Raw genomic sequence first — 19,860 nt, 5'->3', positions numbered from 1 at the left:
AGGACAAATCCCCCATTAAAGTTGAAGAAATATATGTTAAAACCAGCTGCCTACATCTTTTGACCTTTTTCACATTCTCTGCATATCAGAGTTCACAAGGAAACTAAGTCCCTTCAACTATGTAAATTTGGTCAATGTAAAGAAAGAAAAGCAAAAAAAAAAAAAAAAAAAACTATGATATGATAGCATTGCAAAATTGCCTAATTAAAATCATGAACAGTCAATCTACTAGTGCTTTCTTTTTCAATTTAACATCGGGATTTTCAAGTGAATTTCTTTAATATCTAACCAAACAAATTTCGGTATAAGGTTTTGTTTTACATTGAGAACAAGTCTGGGTTTTTGATTGGATTTGAATCTCGGTACTTAACCCTAAAACCTTAATGGATGATGATAATACCAAGAGCGTCTTCCTCACCGTGAGCTTTGCCTCACCGAACAAGCAACCACCTGCGCCCACTGCTTCAGCCTTGTCTTCACCGTCTGCGGTGGATCACCTTCATCGATTAAATAAGAAGATTAGATGTAAAATCCATTCCAAAAGATTTAGGGTAATCTAAATAGAAGATATTGCTTACCAGGGCCAAAGATGGTGTGGGGGCTGCCAATAGGGGAAGGAATACTATCACAATCGGAAGCACCTGAAATAGACGACGCAGATCTGGATACGAAGTCGTTGTAGTTCTTGTTAACAGCGTAGTAAAGACCCAGAGCAGGCAAAGTATGAGATAAACGTTGATCCAACTCGGGGGAGTCAAACCCGAACCCCAACTCGATACAAGCCTTGAGTTCATCAAGGTCTTCGTCTGTTACGCTCTTGCTCCTCCCCTTTTTGCTGTTTTCCTTCCTTCCAAGCCAAGCCTCGTCACGGAGAATATCCGGTGACCAGGAGCTGGTCTTATAAAGCGGGGCTAAAGGTGGCATCATCATCGGCGGCGGCTGTTGTGGTGATTCGGATTCTAGGTTATTATTAGTCGGCGGAGGCGGGAGTGGATGAGACATGGGAACAACCGCTCCCCCGAGGAGGTCCGGAGGAACCTCTCCCGCCGGGGTGGGGAGCTCTATGGCTGGTGTTACTTTTTGGAGGTATTTGTTTGGGAGCCAAGAGGAGAATTGAGTTATAAGGTGGATTAGTTGCTCTAACTATGGTTATTATCTTTCCTTATTTTGGTTTTAAACAATGGTTAGCTGTTTCTCAGTTAGAAGATTCGTAATTGTATAGTATTTGCTTCCTCATATAATCAATCTATTACAAAATTTTAAACTAACAAAATGCAGTTGAAATAGCTTCTAATCAACCTGCCTCTAACCTTATTTTCAAAGCTTGAGTTTTCTTGATTTCAATTAATTGATAAAAGGATTTGTGGTGGATAAAAAGTAAAAAAGTTTGTTTGATAAGGCAATGAGCAGCCCATGTGATAGTTGCAGTGTCGTATACATAATAGACAAATCTTCTTCAAATTGTTATGTTAATGTGGAAGAGTAAAACCTTCATCAACAACTTAATAGTTCATTGTTTAGTGAATTGAATGGGATATTCTTCATTGGTGTGGCATAGCATATACAAAGTAATTCATAATATATAGATGCAATGGACTTTTTCAACTATTAATAATAGTCGATTAGTCATGGTCCATGTTCAACTTGAATTTTAAAATTAAAAAAAAAATCAAATCAACTTCACAGCATTATTATTATTATTATTATTGTAAAGAAGTTGGTTGCCCGACACAACAGGTCTTCTCTAAGCTCCGACTTATACTATAAGGCATCCCCTACCCCACTATCTCAATATTAATTCCCACCACCCGATTCTTTAGCCATTAATATATATGAAATATGTCAATTTATTTTCTTATATTTTATAATATCTCAATAACTCCGTTTTTCATATCAAATACCATGTTTGAATGTGGTAGCAGAGTTTCATCAATAACTTGACAAATGAAATACAATTTTTAAAAAAATATAAGCCACCTACGAACAATAAAAAAATAAATTTTACAATAGATATTTTTATTTGTAAACATTTATAATTTTTTTTTCCTTCCGGTTCTAAGGTTTCATCTTGATTAATTCGAGACTTCGCCTTGATTAATCCGGACCGACCAACATCGCACACTTAATATTAGTGGATGAGTCTCCCAAAAATAATTTTTTTACTTACGGAAGGACTCAAATTCGAGATCATGTTTAAGCGATGTCAAACTACTTACCACCTGAATCAACCATTATTGGTAAATATTTATAGTTTTTTATAATTATATTAAAATTTAATGATAAAATAAATTATTAATTTGTTTATTTGAAATAGAAACACCAAAAATATCTCTAATGGAGATTTTTTTTATAGAAATCACTAATTTTATTAAAAGAATATACCTCAAATTAAAATCTCAATTTATAATCATAATCTTAAATTAAACATATAACTATATATCCAAAAAAATTAAGCATATAACTAGGAAATTTTCCTAAAATTATTGACACAAATTTAGCAATTTAAGATCACATAAGGACTACATAAGGAAATATTAAAAACCCTAACCAAAATTTAAATAAAGATACATACAAACAGATCTGATCGCATTCGTAAACGAACCACAAAAGGAGATCAATCTATTGAAAGATCACCAATAAAACTATAAAACAGAGTCAAGCGACGTAAAAAAATATCTAAGAATGTAAAACAAATATCCAAATCCAATCTGGTGATTCAAAGTAGGAAAAATCAGCATGATAACATATAAACATCATCTTGATTAATCGTGAATATATCAAATCAACCCTTAAAAAATAAATGTAAAACAACATTCAAACAATTGAAAATGTGTCAAAAGATAAAAAAAAATGTGCAATAAAAATAGATAAAAACGTACCATAAAAATATATTTATTAAAAATTAAAAAAATAAAATAATAAAAAATATCAACAATCGATGTAAGAAGAATAGAAACAAATTTTGTAACTATCGAATTTAAAGTTAGACGTAAAAATGAAATTTTTATTTTAATAAAAATCTTTAGTTGTTATCAGTTTTCTTAAACAATAATTATTACCGGCTCAATTGACGTGTATATTTTTTTAATTAATCATTGATATCTAATTTATTGACCGACTAATTCAGATCGAGTACTGCAGTGGTGAGAGCAACCCTCCCATCCCAGTTTACTTCATTCGCAAATGTTAGGATTCAAATCACTGTCCTTGCTTAAGGGACCTAGTGTCTCATCCTACTGGACTAACTGGTTGTTGGTAATTGATGTGTATATTAATTTTTAAATAAATTTAATATTTTTTTGAAAAAGGGTACTTTGTATTTTAAACGAATGCAAAGTACACCACCTCAAGGCCCTCATTAAAAAACCTCCCTAATCCTAAATGAAGGAAAAAAAGTGAACCAAGAGGTGGAAGGAAATAAATACAAGGACAAACACATAGATCCAGCATAGCAAACCCCCGACCACAAGAATGCTCACACAAACACCCATACACAAACTCCAATCAGAACATATTGGACTACCGAACCTGAACTAAAAACGAAACAAACATCAATATGGATGGTCCGCCCCACTGCGAGACCCAGATACACCAAACCTGAAAAACACTACATAACACCAAGACTTCATCGATCTTCAACAAGCACGCAAAAACAGCGAAACGTTCCTTAACACTCCTCCACTATTATGCCACCACAAAAACCTCTTGTATAGGAACCACATAATCACCCTTTAGCGAAGAAACTAATAGCAGTGGCTCCTCCAAATTGACATAAGCGCAACCCACCTTCTCTGCAGAATAGAATTTACTATAGCATCACACAGTCCCCACTCTGAGTCCACGTGATACTCCAATACAAACTGTCGGGATATCACTAATTGACAGCTCTATCACATGCACAACAACAATAGCATCACACAAATCCAACCTCAGACCCCCTCTAACGCCTTACTAACAACCACCAAAGAATAAAAAATACCACTCCTCTGGCAATCAGAACCATGCACAACAACCCTATTAGGAACTATCGGAGAATCAACTGCAACAACCCATACCTCTTCGGAACAAAAACCAACACCTGCATCATCAACACAAGTAGACCACAATTGAATAAAAAGAAATCTCAGAAAGGAGCTTGCAGACACCCGCACAAAATCCTTATTTCCACAAGAAGACCATCACACAAATGACCAACATGTCAGAGACCTACCTCCGACAACCTCCCATAAACCAAAGCAAAGCTAACCCGAGAGCTCAATCACTTGATCTTAGGTTCACCGCCTTTCGATGCAGAGAAAACATCACCCACCGCCTCACCCACACAAGACAATGCCACCATATCATTTTCAGCTTCAACCGAACTGCAGAGGTCACCCTTGCAGAAAAACCGCAAACAACCACACCTATACTGTCTGCTAGACTCAAACTTTCGCCTCCTCCAAGCAACAACACTCGATCATACAAAGCAGATCACCAAAAACAAAAGACAGAGCCCGCCCACAGGCCACTGGACAACCATCACCAACCAACAGAAAACGGAGAAATGAAGAATTCCCATAATACAGCAAGGCAACCGATAGCACATGAGCCACGGTAAAACAAAATAACAAAAAAACAACCTACTAAGAACCTAACACTAAAATAATACTTAAAGAAAACTGCTCCAGTTCCTCTTAACGCCACGAGAAAACCTCAAGGCCGAAGCCAAAACCCTTCACAACCCCAGACACACAAATACCAAACTCAAACAATTTTAGATGCGCTAAAACCTTGAGCACACCAGTCACAGAAGCAAAATCAATCACGGATCCGTCCCTATAGCCAACTCGACTTCTCTTCATAAAAAAGGTACACACACAGAAACTCACTATAACGACCACAATCTGCCAAAAACCTACCCAAAGAATATAGCTTGGTAGATTATCCACAAACATCGAAGCAGATACCGATAGAAGACCATAAACAAGTCGAATTAGGTGTATAACAAATATACTTATATTACTAAATTACCAATGATCATCACTCTTAATGTAATTACTGCTACGCATGGTCAAGTAGACTACCCGTGAAGAAGTCATCAATGTCCAAAGCCTCCCTTCTTTATCATTTGGTATGCAGAACCATTAAGTTAATAAATATTCCTAAAGATATCTGGTATTATATATATTTTTGTTTTAAGGATATCGTACTTAAGCTTATTACTAGGTTTAGCCATTTTCTAATTACTATTCTGTTTGTACGTTTTAAAATATTCATCATGATTTAAATAAAAAATCATGTTTATAAATAATGATTAAAATTATTTAGGTCTACATGTTTTATACTTTGTCACGCTATATGTTTCAAGTTGACAAATTGATAATTCAATAATCCAAATGCAATAAGATGTGGGATTCGTTGCTTACAACAATCAATATTAATTTTTCAAATCGAAGCCAAGAATATTAAAATGTGCAGCAACAGTCATGATGATGTTCCAACTTAAAGCAATTCGTTACTTCACTTATAACGTAATTAACAGTTTAAACAACAATTAAATGACAAGTCTAAGTAAACTTTCCACTCATAATTGATCCATATGCTATATTAATGAGTATAGATTCTACTAACCATTAAAGTAAGATGAGATATTAAATCTCTCAAATAAGATTAAGAGTTTGAATCTTAATGTAATGAGTAGAATAAACTGAATTTAGAGAATTATTCTATAATATACATTTATAATTAGTTAAACAATAAATCGAATTTCAGTATTACTTACTATTTACAAAGAACAAACTAACCTTGCGAAAAACTTCAGCAATTGATCATTAAGGGAATCAGTTTATGAGTATTGATTGGTATCATTGAAGTAGATTCTTTTTACCATTGTGGAATGTTTGTGTAGAGAGCGTCAGTAGCAGTGGCGGAACGCCTAAAGCACTACTGGGGCCATGCCCCCAAAAAGTATTTTATATATATATATATATAATATAGGGTAATTACATATTTAGTATATAATCTATTACTTTTATTTCATTTTAGTACCTAATTTTTTTTAAATCATACCTAACGTTTAGCTTAAATTTCATTTTTGTACCCTACAATAAAAATTTTAACAATGATATTAATGTGTCAGCATAAGATAATGTCATGTTATTATTGAAAAATATTACATCACCAAATTGAAACCCAAACTAAATGTTAGGCATGATTTTAAAAAAATAAAGCTTAGATATCAAAACGAAATAAAAATAATAGTTTAGATACTAAACATATAATTTATCCTATGAACACGTGTGTTCATATAGATCGAGCAAACCCTTCACAACACTTTTTAAATTTGCCAGTATTGTTGAGTTCTGCCACTGGGCAGTAGGTTAGTGTTTTGTATAAGATTAAGGTTAGACATTTAGATATAGAGCATAGATAAATGTAAATGATTTTACTGAAATGAATTGCATTAAATCTCAATACTTTTCCCCGTTACATCGGATGGTCATATAGTAATTGACCCAACAAACTAGTTTTTTTTTTGTCCTAAGTTTGGCTGAAAAATTAATTGGCCTAATAGGTCACTTTTGAATTTATTTTACGATATATGACAAATGTTACAGTGTATGACAAACTTGCCATGTAGATATAATGAGTATGTTCAAAAAGTAATTTTAATGGTCTCAAGTTAACAGGCCCCATGTGGATTAATATTATAAAATATTTTTAGAGACTCATCACATCGACGTGACGAGTCATGAAAAATAATTTTTTTTAAATTCAATAAATAATTTAAAAATTAAAAAAAAATTATGGAACTCGTTATTCCGAGTTGACGAGTTACTTTGAAATTTAAAAAATTAGTCGTTTATAGTCGTTGGGCAACAACAACAATAAGATTCAACGAGCATATTGGAACTCGTCACGTCTTGGTGACGAGTTTCATGGGATTTTTGAAAAATATAGGCATTTATAGCCATTAGGATTGGGGTCATAAATAGGGGTTGAGATTTATGATTTTTATTGTTTATTGTTAAGAAAAAATAAAGAAAATTTGTATTTTTTTGAAGAATTCTTCAAAATGTCTATCCGAGATGAAATGTTACGTCTTGGTAATGTTAATATTTCCTCGCTCGAACTCACTCCAGAAGAAGAATAAGGCATTCAACAACGAGGAATGACACTTAAAGATCCGCATCAACGGATTATTATATATCTACAAGAATACGGGTTGCATCCAGTCACATTTCTACGGGGTTTTAAGTTGAACCCGACATTAATTTTGGCTCTGATTGAACATTGTAGGCTCGAAACGCATATTTTTCGTTTTCTGAGTGGTGAAACTACGACTACATTGGAAGATGTCACTTATCAACTCGTTGTTCCGATTAATGGTGCGACATTAGTGAGGCACAAACGATTTCAACCGATTCGCTATTGTTCTAGCAGTTTTGGGGAAGATGCCACCACCAAGATCTTAGACAGGTAGCGGATAAGGAAAACTTGGTTGGAGTCCGAATTGAATGTGACTAACGACTCTACAGAGGAGGTGCTTATATTTACAGCCCGATCATTTCTTCTCTAATTGATTGGAGGGATATTTTTATCGGATAAATCCAATAATTTGACACACATTCATTATCTTCCGATATTGAATAATTTTACCGAATTTTGCAAGACTAGTTGGGGCTCGACCATTTTGACATTTTTATACCGAGAACTCTACAAGGCTACAATCGTCGAAAGGGGTCAAAAAGTCGATGTTGCTAGTTGTCTAGTCTTGCTACAGTCTCGGGCGTGGTACTGGTTTTTGTTTTTATGCCAATTACATCAACCCCATTGAGTTTCCTTTGGCTAGAAGGTAATTTTTAACTTTATTTTTTTTTTGTAAAATTTTAAATTTAATTTTTATCTTTTTATTATATTATTTAGACAGCGACATAAAATCACTATAAGAAATTACATTTTCAGTGACACTAAGAATGGTCACTAAAAATATCAAATTCGGTCACCGAATATCATAGTGACAAAATTTTTGCGTAGTCACTTTCCGTCACTAATAACTCCGTCATTATTATATTAGTGACGATTTATTGAATTTTGTCACAATCACCCAGATCGATTCTTTCTTATTGGGTGTCAAAGGTAAACCTATCACAAAATCCATAGTAACTCTTTTCTATTTCCACTGAGGAATGGAAATAGGTTGTAGCAGTCCAGATGGCACTTGATGTTCTGTTTTTACATGTTGACATGTCAAATACTTGGAAAGAAACTCAGTTATAGCCCTTTTCATGCCTGTCCACCGGTATTTGCTCTTTAGATCTTGGTACATTTTATTTCCTATTGGATACATTGTCAAAGGACTATAATGAGCTGTATAAAGAAGATCTTTCTTAAATTATTCTTCATTAGGAATAAAAGCCCAACCTTGGTAATGTAAACATTCATTGGATTTAACTTCAAAGTCTTTAGTTTCGCCTTTATTCACTTGCTCGATTCTAGCTAAGCACTTTTCATCTTTACTTTTAATATCTTTAATCCGATATAATAATGAGGGCCTCAACTTTAGTTCTGCAAAGAGTGCACCATCTTTTTTTATTGATAATCGAGCATCTAAAGTTCTCAAAGAAGAGAATTTGGTGCACCAGCCACTACATTAGCCTTACCAGGATGATAATCGATAATCACATCATAATCTTTAAGCAGCTCGATCCATCTATTTTTTCTCAGATTTAACTCCTTTAGAGTCAATAGATACTTCAGACTTTTATGATCTATGTAGATATAACATCGCTCACCATACAGATAGTGGTGTCAATTCTTCAGGGCAAACATCACAGCTGCTAATTCCAAGTCATTAGTAGGATAATTCTCTCATGAACCTTAAGTTGCCTTAAATCATAAGAAACTATTTTTCCTTCTTGCATCAGTACACATCTCAAGACATTATGAGATGCATCACTATAGATCACATAGTCTTTACCCGATTCTGGTTGTACTAGAATCGGTGTTTCTGTCAAAATCTTCTTTACCGTGTCAAAGCTTTCTTTGCACTTATCAGTCCAAACAAATGGCACATTTTTTCTCAGTAACTTGGTAAGTGGAAAAGTAACCATAAAGAAATTATTCATAAATCTTCTATAATAACCAACTAATCCCAAGAAACTTCGAACTTCAGAATTTTTTTTTAGAGTTTTCCACTCCACTATTGCTTGTACTTTCTTATGATCAACTATAATTCCCTCTGCCAAAATCACATGACCAAGAAAAATGACTTTCGACAACCAAAATTCACATTTTGATAATTTAGCATAAAGCTTTTTATCCCGTAAAGTCTGAAGTATAATACAGAGATGTGCATCATGCTCTTCCTTCATCTTGGAATAAACTAAAATATCATCAATAAACAGGACCACAAAATGATCCAAGTATAACTAAAACACCTGGTTCTTCAAATCCATAAATGTTGTGGGTGCATTGGTAATCCAAATGGCATCACTACGAACTCATAATGACCATATCGGGTTCTAAAAGTTGTTTTAGGAATATCCTCCTCTTTAATCTTTAGTTGATGATAACCAATATCAGAGATCAATCTTTGAAAATACTGATGTACCTTTAAGCTGATCAAACAGTTCATCGATCCTCGGGGGAGGATATTTATTCTTCACCGTCACTTTATTCAGTTGTCGATAATCTATGTATAATCGCATAGATCCGTCTTTCATTTTCATAAATAGCACTGGTGCACCACAAGGATATATACTCGGTCTTATGAAACATCGATCTAGTAATTCTTGTAATTGTACCTTTAATTCCCTGAGTTCAGTCGAAGCCATTCTGTATGGGGCCATAAAAATAGACGCAGTACCCAAAAACACATCAATCTTGAGTTCCACCTCACGATTAGGGGGTAATCCAAGTAACATATTCGAAAATATATCTAGAAATTCTCAAACTATTGGAATATCTTCCAACCTAACTTCAGGTGCCCAATTGTCAACCACATTAGCCAAAACATAGTTGACAACCTTGCAATATCAATTTCTTAGTAGACACCGCTGAAATCACATTGGGCAGTGAATTTTATTTTTCACCAATAACTATAATCTCTGAATCTTCTAAATATTTCAAAATTAATCAAATGAAAATCTACCATAGCATGATGCGAAGATAACCAATCAATGCCCAAAATGATCTCAAACTCATCAAAAGATAATTCCATTAGATTTATCGGGAACTCAATCCCTTGAATCTTTATCGAACAATTTCTACTCATTCGCTTCACTCTGTCACTCTGTCAATATGACTCAGTGGGTTCATTTCTATCATATCACTCTTAATAGGTTATATAAATTTCTCTGACTAATTTTGTACTAACATAGGAATGTGTAGAACTAGGATCAATCAAAACAAACACAGATTCATCATAGAGATAAAAAGTACATGATATTATCTCTGTATCATCATGGTCCTCCCTAGTCTTGATACTGTATACTCTGGTTGTAGCATGTGCCTCAATTTGGGAAGTAGACTCTAAAAATCCTCTTCATCTACCTCTACCTCTATCTCTCTAAGATGCAACTGTAGATCTCTCTGTCTGTATAGATCTCTCTCCAGTAATCATCGGACAATCTCGAACAAAGTGACCAGTCTCGCCATATTTAAAGGAGGCTTCTCTAACCAATCTACATACCCCTACATGAGTTCTATGACATAACTTAGAGGGTAGAAGTTGTCGTTGTGTCTGTGATGATTTGCCTGCACCTGCAGCTACAAACTGAGATTGTCGGCTTTTTTCTATATCATCAGACCCATTTTGGTTGGAAGTACTAGACTTTGATTTTTTTTGTATCGAGGATTATAACCTCGACCTCTTTTATCTAATATGATGATGATGATGCTCCCAATCTTTTTCCTGCTTGATTTTTCTGATCTGGCATAAATCTTTCATTTTGGGCCCTTTCTAGAGCTTTAGCCCGGTTTACCACATCTTGGAATATCAGCATCTCTAAAGCTAACATCAATTATTTCAACCTGGGATGTAAGCCCTCAACAAACCAATCGCAGTAGTCATTCTTTGTGGGAACCAACTCTGCAGCAAACCGACTCAACTTATTAATCTTACACTTATACTCATACACAGTCCAGCTTCCTTGCTTCAAATTAAGAAAATCCTCCTTCATTTGCTTTATAAATTGATTTCCAACCTATTTCTTCTTGAACTGGTCCTGAAAGAACTACCAAGTGACTTGATCAAGAGGCACACACATCATTGCATTAGTTCATCACATACGGGCCGAGCCTCGGAGAAAAGATACAACACCATCCAATTTTTCCTCATCGGTGCAGTGGAGTTCATCCAACATCTTCACTTCATTAAGCCACATATCTGCTACAACTCATCAGTTTCTCCTTTAAATTTCGGAGCCTTAAACTCTTTAGCTCTTTGATAATTGACATTCTAGGAGTTAGGGGAGAAGGAGAAAGTGGAGGAGAAGGAGGAGGTGTCTATATTGGCTGATAGTGTGCCAATATAGCCTCAAAAGCCTAGAGAAAACTCCCCTGATCCGGAGTTGGCACTCCCTGTTGTGCCAGTGCTCCCTGCTAATCAGACTAAGTAGGAGGCACATGATCGACCTCATTACTTCCACTACCAATTCCCTCAGGAATCGACTGCTCAATAGCTCGTCTCGAGCCTAACGAATCAGACATCTAAACAACCATATTTCTAAATTACATTAGTAAAGAGTACCATCAACAATCAAATCTCATAACCATACCAGATCAGTATTATTGACATTCTAATGACATGTACACATTTTTCACATAAAATAGGCTCGGTTTAGGTCGAGAATCGGCTAAACTTGCAGCTCTAATACCAATAAATGTAGCACCATTTACCTGTATACGTCCACAAATACGAGTCATGTCACATGACATTTAGAAACATTCTACAGTTGAAAACCAGTACAAATTTGAACATTTACAATTATTTTTCTAATTTAATCCTTTCAATAAAATAATTTAATCATGTAACGTCAAAATATAATATTTAAACATCCAAACTTATATCAATTTCAAGCAGTAACTTTGTAGTTTGATGTTTTATGTCACAAAGTAACTTGCCTAAAAATGCCTAATTTTAAAGTTCATTTTGATATAATATAAAATATAATTTAATAAACTATTATTAATGCAAAATATTATTTTACCTACTATTAGTTACATTAAGTCCATATTATTGATATTATACAGATCAGTTTAAAACTGCGATAACTAAACAGTATTATAAAACACATAATATACATACCACTAATAAGTCAAAAGATCAGAGAGTGATCATACATGGACTGGATAAGAATATGATTTTGCACAATGATGCTCAAGATACTCCTCACTCCGTAGACTTTTCCTTTCATTTACCTACGTGTGAAACAATCACACGCTAAGTATGACTTAGTGAGGCATTATAAATAAAACGAGGTGAGATAAAATTTAAAAATAACATAATATTTGAAAACATTATAATTTATTCAAATAAAACACTTGATTTTTCAAATAGGCTTAAATAAGCCGTTTTCCTCATCAGTAAACCTACAAAATCAATATCTCATGATTCTATAAAATCATGTTAACCAATGTCAAATCACAATAATCGATTAATATTCATTTTCATTCAATCACGTATTCAACACTTTTTGTCACACCCAGATCCTAGGCTAGATGTTATTTTGGTAAATTGGTGATTTAATTGTTAAATGTGTCATTTAGAATACAAAGTAAAAAGGAAATTATGGAAAATTAAGGACCATATTGATTTCGGGGTAAAACTCATAGTCTGAAAGTTGATATCTATAAAAATCAATGGCTTTGGGTGTAATTTACCCATTTATTCATTAAGAAAAAAATGAGAAACATGTAGCCATGGAGTTTTGAACCCTAGACCCAAAGAATAAACACACATGCCCTAGTCACTAGGCTAGGCTATTGTTTGTGTTTTATTTTATTAAATATAATATTTAATTATTTTGGCCCGAGATATATACCCAAAAACCAGAAACCTTTCTTTTTGAAATCCTTAAACCCCAAATAAAATCCCCAATTCCCAAACACTAACAGTTGTACCCCTCCACGATTAGTCTACTTCGGACTTCGTTTTCATGCCCCACCGTCATCATCAGAACTAGCATCATCTGGCGACTCAACCCCGACCTTCCACTCACCTTTTAGGTCGCAGATCGTCGTAAATCGAGGGAGTAAAACCCATTGCGTCGTCGCTATTTTTCTCTTTGATTTCGGTTGTTCTAGCCATCGTTTTGCCTCACATCAACCACAGTTGTACTCCCAGGCGATTTCGACCAAAACCCGACCGAGACCGTCACCCAGCGTTGTGCCATCGTCGTCTGTCGTTGAGGTTAAGTTTCGAGCGTTTTTTGTTTGATTTTTCATGGATTTGGTTGATTTATGGTTTGTTTTGGGTTTGTGGTGTTGAAAAGATGCTTCGGGGATAGTCGAGTCGCCTCCACTGAAGTTTTTCCCTTTGCAGCATCACGCGTCATCGATGCATGTGGGGCTCCTCCTTACTCCAGAAAGCAAGCTAGAATGTTCCAACTAGACCGAACCGGCCCAACCCGGTCTGAACTGGGTTTGTTTGACCCGACTGAGTCAACTCGAACCAAACCGATCTGAGTCAACTCGAATCGATCTAAGTCAACCCGAACCGATCTGACCCGTTGAACTTGACCCGAACCGTTAACTTTGACCTTCCAGTTGACTGTTGACCTACATGTTGACTTTGACCGTTAATCGTTGAATTTGACCAAAAAGTCATTTTATGTTTTTCGATGTCCTAAGTCCAAATCCGAAGTCCGTTTTGCCAAATTCAAACTCGATAAGCTATTTTTCAACATGTTATATTCTGATTCCATACGATTTTTCATGTTTAAGTTATGTTTATAATATAACTGGTTTTGCCATGTATCCGAGACATTATGGGATGTGGAATTAAATTTTGAGGGAGATCAAATGGAGTTTAATTGGTTAACCATTATGGCTAAAAATTGAGGTAATATATTACTACCTTATGTATGCTTTATGAAACATGTTGGCATTGGTTAATGCATAGATGAATATGTTTGATTACATGTGAGTAATTAATATATTTCTAAACTCATTCTAAATGCAATGAAAAGTAATTAAACTGAATAAGACTTAGATTACACGTATACGACACTAGAAAACTGATAAGAAATAATTACAGGTTCAGTGATTAACTGATAAAGCAATCAACCTCAGAATCGTTAAATTCTAATTATTTTTGTTAAAAGTTTTAATATCGAAATCACCTAGTTTAGAAATTATGAAATTACCCCTATAAGGAAAAATGGTTCGAACTGACCCTGATAGTGAAAGTACCCTGAAATTTTGTATTTAATCCGACAAATTACTGATTCACCTGTTAAATTCTTGATATGTTCGGAAAGTCGCTGATAATCAGATCCTAACATCTGAGAAGGTACAAGACCTAGAATTATTGATTTATCAACAATCAACTAAATACTAAAACATCCAGAGCATTATTTATGTTTGAATTGTTCAGAAAATTGAATTATATGGAAAGACTGGATTGAAGGAAATGACCAAAATACCCTTGAAGTGTAAAATGACCCAAAGTACCTTCAAGCCCTGGAATGACTATATTATATGACAAAGTTGAACTGAATGGAAGTATTGTATGTATTCGAATCTTTGAAACGATTGAATTACTCTGGAAACTCTGAAATGACCGGGCTAAACTTGAATACTAAATGACCTAAGTATCCTCTATGTCCTATAATTAAGTGGATGACTTGGATAAGTCTGGAAACGCTGATGAACTTATACTTTGTACTGTCCATAAGGGTTAATAACCCCGAATCAAATACCTCAACATTTCTTGATACTGTTGTAATACAAAAATGAAATAAATACCATTGGACTACTTGTTCGTCTCCCTAAGATCCATTCAACGATGATTTTGAAGGTGATCAGTTCAACTAGAGCAATCAGTATTAAGAAGTGAATAATGGTGAAATACCTCAGTCTAAATGATTGGCAAGTATCGCAATGTTGGGATTTGTTAGTTTAATTTGGCTCAAAATCCTAATAATTTGATATAAATCCTAAATACTATAAATTGTTGTTTTACTCTCATTGGGTTAAATTACTAAGAATTCTTCAAGAAAACAAATTGTCTAAAATGCCTCTGAATTTTCTGAATAATGGAATTACTCATGCCATATATGAATCCTCAAGTAACTCTGATGTAAAAGATTCTGAATATCTTCCTGATTACTTAGTGCCTCTGAAAAATATCTGAAAATTATATGATCTTGATAAATCACTTCCAGAATGGCTGATGAATCTGTTAGCTATCAAACCCCCTTTTATAGGGATCTCATTCTAAAATTCAATCAGTTGCTGACATTGCGTGTCCCCCTACCTGATAAATACCAAGTAGCCCCGAAAAATAACTAGATCCTCTAGTGTGTTCCCTATGTGATATATGATCATTTTATTTGTCATGAAATGTGATCTACTGAAGTTACTATTTTATTAAACCTTTTAACTATTCGATATTTTGAATTACTGATGCATTGATTTACTATTTATGAACTATGACTACTTGATATGTTCTCTCTGGTTACCTATTTTCATTGGAAAATATAATCGTTCCTGATTAATGGATCATGGAATCTACTATTTACATATGAACCGGTTATTGGGTATTATCTGGGTAGGCTGGAGTATGGAGGTTTAGCTCTGATCAAGCTAGTAATTCCTTACGAACCTAAAGTGACCCTTGAGTACGCTCTTAGGCCCCAAGGCACTCCTTTAGTATGGGGACATCATTTTGGTGTACGGATAGAGGGCATTTATGTGATTTAAATAACTACATTGTCATTTTTTTACAACATTCTATTGGATCATGATATTGATATTAAAGGTATTACTCAATCTGATTTCTACTGGATAATGTATGGTAAGAGTCTGGAGTATAGAGGTTCATCTCTGATAAAGTTGGTACTTCCTTACTGACCTAAGGTATTCCTTGGGTAGGCCCATAGGCCCCAAGGTGCTCTCTTAGGGTGGTTCCTTTGTTATGTGCTTAGGGTAAGTTCTTATGGATACAGTTCTGGGGAAACTGTATATCGGTGTTTGGTTGGAGGGTATTACTATGGCTTATAAAGTATGTATTAAATTATTAATGTTTTTAAAGGATCTGTACACATTTCTCTATTTTGTGGGAACACATTAGATCCCCAATTTAATCTTCTGAATCTGTCTCTTTAAACACTGATTCAGACTATAAATTCATGTTTATAACTAAGACTTAGCTAATGGAATCTGAAGTCACCACTAGCATCTGATGATGATTGTCCCGCTAAGGAAGTTATGCTTTACCTTATACCCGATGACCAATGCAGCTATCAACTGCAGTTTTGGGTGTTCCTTCGACTTTTCTTGCTAAGTATGGTACAATGTGTAATTAGGGGTTGATTTTTTTATATACTAAGTCTGAAACATATATGATTTAATTATGTTTGTAATATATGAATGGTTTCCTGAACTTGTATTTTATTTATAAATTGTTTTATGATTTTACATGTTTTAACAAAAACTTTAACTTTTCCTGGATTTTTATTGTGGGTCGCTCTGGTGGCCCTAATGTGACACCTCGAATCGGATCGGGTTACCCGCATCGGTAAGAGGGTGTTACACTTTTTCATTCCAAATTTATAGCCCAATGTATATCTAAAGAGAATGCAAGGTACATAAGTCACTCGAGTGTGAGCATATGCACCAGTAAGTGCCCATATATCAATAATAGTAATTCGCACTCGAAAGTGCCCATATCAATCTGCACTGTAAGTTCTACATGTGAAGTACACGAATGTACTATATCAAAAACACTAAACAATGATCACTTCACCTCATGGCATGCCAATTGTAGCTATAACTCTCCATTCAATATACAATATGCTTTATAATAAAATCATATCATTTATATAGCCATCATACCCATATCAGTAACATTTCCAAATATCATTTATAAAAAATCAATATGTTGGACAGTTCATACCCTAAATAAAGAATAAATCATTTTAGTAAACATTATGGAAATATTCCATAATTTTAATTCAAACATTTCTTTAAAAATCATCCAAGGTTGACTTATCGCAAGTCTTCCTCAATCAATATAACTAAATAAATAAAATGCACTCACTTTTGCCTCACTATCGAACCTTTACAACGATATTCTTTTTAATCACGTACTTGATCCTTTGCCTTTAATTCGATTTGATTTGATCACAAGATTTATTGGAGTTTAGATAACATCATGTACACAACATAGTATTCAAAGTATATGTTAGTATTATACTAACATAATCAAAATCCAATTATAAAATCCATAAAATATAATTCGATACTTATTTGATATAAAATCACTTCATTGCTCAATAGCAACTTCAACATTTCCAATATAACACTTCAATTCCTTATATTTTCATATTCATCATCAAGCCACTCAATTTCATAAATCTTACAACTTAGTCACCATTTATGAAATCTTTTAGAATTTATACCAACTTTTCCAATTAATTCAAAATGGTCCTTCACCATTTTATTCAATTCAAATCCAATACTAAAATTTCCAGCATTGAAATAATATTTTCAATCTAATACATTCTCACTTGCAAACTTGAAATTCAATCACCAAACTTTCCAACATATTCAAATTATCCACCAATCCATACCATATTTTGCAATTTGATCCAAAACAATATTCTAACTTCAAATTCAACATTTAAATAACAATTTCCAATATTGATCACTCAAAATTGAACAATTACACATCAATGTCTCATAATTTCCTAAACTTACAAAATAGTCCATTTACTATCACAATGTTCCAAAATGATCCAAATAAACTTCTAAAGCATGTAGAATCGTTCCAATATCAAATATAAACCATAGGAAAAAATTTAAATATTTCCTCTATTTTAACCCGTTGGACGAACCTAATTAGAAAAATATGACAAGAATTTCATTCAATTTCAAGCATGAATTCAACCTCATATGATCAAATTCATACAATTCTAATAATCCTAACATCAAATTCAATCAAAATTTAACCAATTCCTTAAAAACCCGTTGGAAAAGGCAAACGTGCAGCTTTCAACTTTATCAGAGATAAGACCGAGAAGAGGATTCAAGGATGGACCAAGCGACTCCTCTCCTTTGGAAGACGAGAAGTTTTCATTAAATCGGTAGTTCAAGCTCTTCCAGCCTATGCAATGTCTTGTTATCTTCTCCCGGAGGATGTTATCGAGGATATTAAGTCCCAAGCGCGATCTTATTGGTGGTCGGGGAAACAGAATGCTAGAGGATGGGCTATGGTGGCTTGGGACAAGGTTTGCCGGTCCAAGAAATTTGGAGGGATGGGATTTAGAGATCTTAAATTGTTTAATTTTGCGCTCCTTGGAAATCAGATATGGAGACTGATACAAGATGATAATTCTTTGGCGTTTAAGGTCCTTAAAGCTAAATACTTCCCTAACACTTCTTTTTTGAGGCGAAAATTGGTGAAAGACATTTCTATGCGTGGGCGAGCATTGTGAAGGCCAAAGAGGCACTTAGGGATGGCTTTTTCTGGAGAGTGGGAATTGATAGTAATGCTTATATGTTCAAAGACAAGTGGGGGGACTCTAAGCCTATTTCCTGGACGGAAAGGTACGTGGATAATTCTGAACATCCGGTTGAAGTGGGCTTAGAGTCCAGGAAATAGGCTTAGAATCATGAATTCCCCCACTCCAACCGGATGTTCAGAATTATCCACGTACCTTTCCGTCCAGGAAATAGGCTTAGAGTCCCCCCACTTGTCTTTGAACATAGAAGCATTACTATCAATTCCCACTCTCCAGAAAAAGCCATCCCTAAGTGCCTCTTTGGCCTTCACAATGCTCGCCCACGCATAGGAATGTCTTTCACCAATTTTCGCCTCAAAAAATGAAGTGTTAGGGAAGTATTTAGCTTTAAGGACTTTAAACGCCAAAGAATTATCATCTTGTATCAGTCTCCATATCTGATTTCCAAGGAGCACAAAATTAAACAATTTAAGATCTCTAAATCCCATCCCTCCAAATTTCTTGGACCGGTAAACCTTGTCCCAAGCCACCATAGCCCATCCTCTAGCATTCTGTTTCCCCGAACACTAATAAGATCGTGCTTGGGACTTAATATCCTCGATAACACCCTCCGGAAGAAGATAACAAGACATTACATAGGCTGGAAGAGCTTGAACCACCGATTTAATAAAAACTTCTCGTCCTCCAAAGGAGATGAGTCGCTTGGTCCATCCTTGAATCCTCTTCTCGGTCTTATCTCTGATAAAGTTGAAAGCTGCACGTTTTCCTTTTCCAACTGCGAGCGGCAATCCAAGATAATTCCCCAGGTTCGAGGCCTCAACAATGCCTAACTCACTCAAGAAGTTCAATCTATCCCAAGCATGAGTATTAGGACTAAAGTAAATCCTTGATTTCTCAAAATTCACTTTTTGTCCTGAGGCCTTCTCATATTGGTTCAGAATGCTCTTAACTTTGCACACCTCCACCATCGAATTCTTGACAAACAAGAGGCTATCATCGGCATACAACAAGTGAGAAATCCGTGGCCCTCTCATGGTCGCTCTAATTCTTTTAATCTCATTCCTCCTTTGAGCCTTAAGAAATAATGCAGAGAGTCCCTGAGCGCAAAACAAGAACAAATATGAAGATAAAGAATCTCCTTGTCGTAGACCCCTCTTTGGAATAAAAGGGTCAAAAAGCACTCCATTAATGC

General features: G+C 34.7%; 2 protein-coding genes across 2 annotated transcripts; both read right to left on the bottom strand.

The window, feature by feature from the left end:
* Positions 1–345: 345 nt before the first annotated feature.
* On the bottom strand, positions 346–1,132 carry LOC120121590. The gene is made up of 2 exons (XM_039140909.1): positions 579–1,132; positions 346–497 (listed from the first exon to the last, which is right to left on the bottom strand). Exons 1-2 carry the CDS (start codon positions 1,000–1,002, stop codon positions 415–417), a joined length of 507 nt encoding a protein of 168 aa, XP_038996840.1. The 5' UTR covers positions 1,003–1,132; the 3' UTR covers positions 346–414.
* A 17,658-nt stretch (positions 1,133–18,790) lies between these two features.
* LOC120121553 (uncharacterized mitochondrial protein AtMg00310-like) lies at positions 18,791–19,201 on the bottom strand. Its single transcript, XM_039140884.1, has one exon. The coding sequence runs from the start codon at positions 19,199–19,201 to the stop codon at positions 18,791–18,793; it is 411 nt and encodes a 136-aa protein (XP_038996815.1).
* Between the last annotated feature and the right edge of the window lie 659 nt (positions 19,202–19,860).

The sequence above is a fragment of the Hibiscus syriacus genome, unplaced genomic scaffold, assembly GCF_006381635.1.
Source record: "Hibiscus syriacus cultivar Baekdansim isolate YM2019G1 unplaced genomic scaffold, ASM638163v2 tig00110377_pilon, whole genome shotgun sequence".
Taxonomy (NCBI): Eukaryota; Viridiplantae; Streptophyta; class Magnoliopsida; order Malvales; family Malvaceae; genus Hibiscus; species Hibiscus syriacus.
The sequence above is the reverse complement of the archived record's forward strand: the minus strand, read 5'-3'. Positions and strand labels throughout refer to the sequence as shown.

What these genes read in the sequence shown, in the direction of transcription:
- LOC120121590 (XM_039140909.1), bottom strand. Translation starts at nt 1,002, where the DNA reads ATGTCTCATCCACTCCCGCCTCCGCCGACTAATAATAACCTAGAATCC. An exon ending in CCACACCATCTTTGGCCCTG is followed by an intron (nt 498 to 578) that starts GTAAGCAATATC and finishes TAATCGATGAAG; the next exon opens with GTGATCCACCGCAGACGGTG.
- LOC120121553 (XM_039140884.1), bottom strand. Translation starts at nt 19,201, where the DNA reads ATGGTGGCTTGGGACAAGGTTTACCGGTCCAAGAAATTTGGAGGGATG.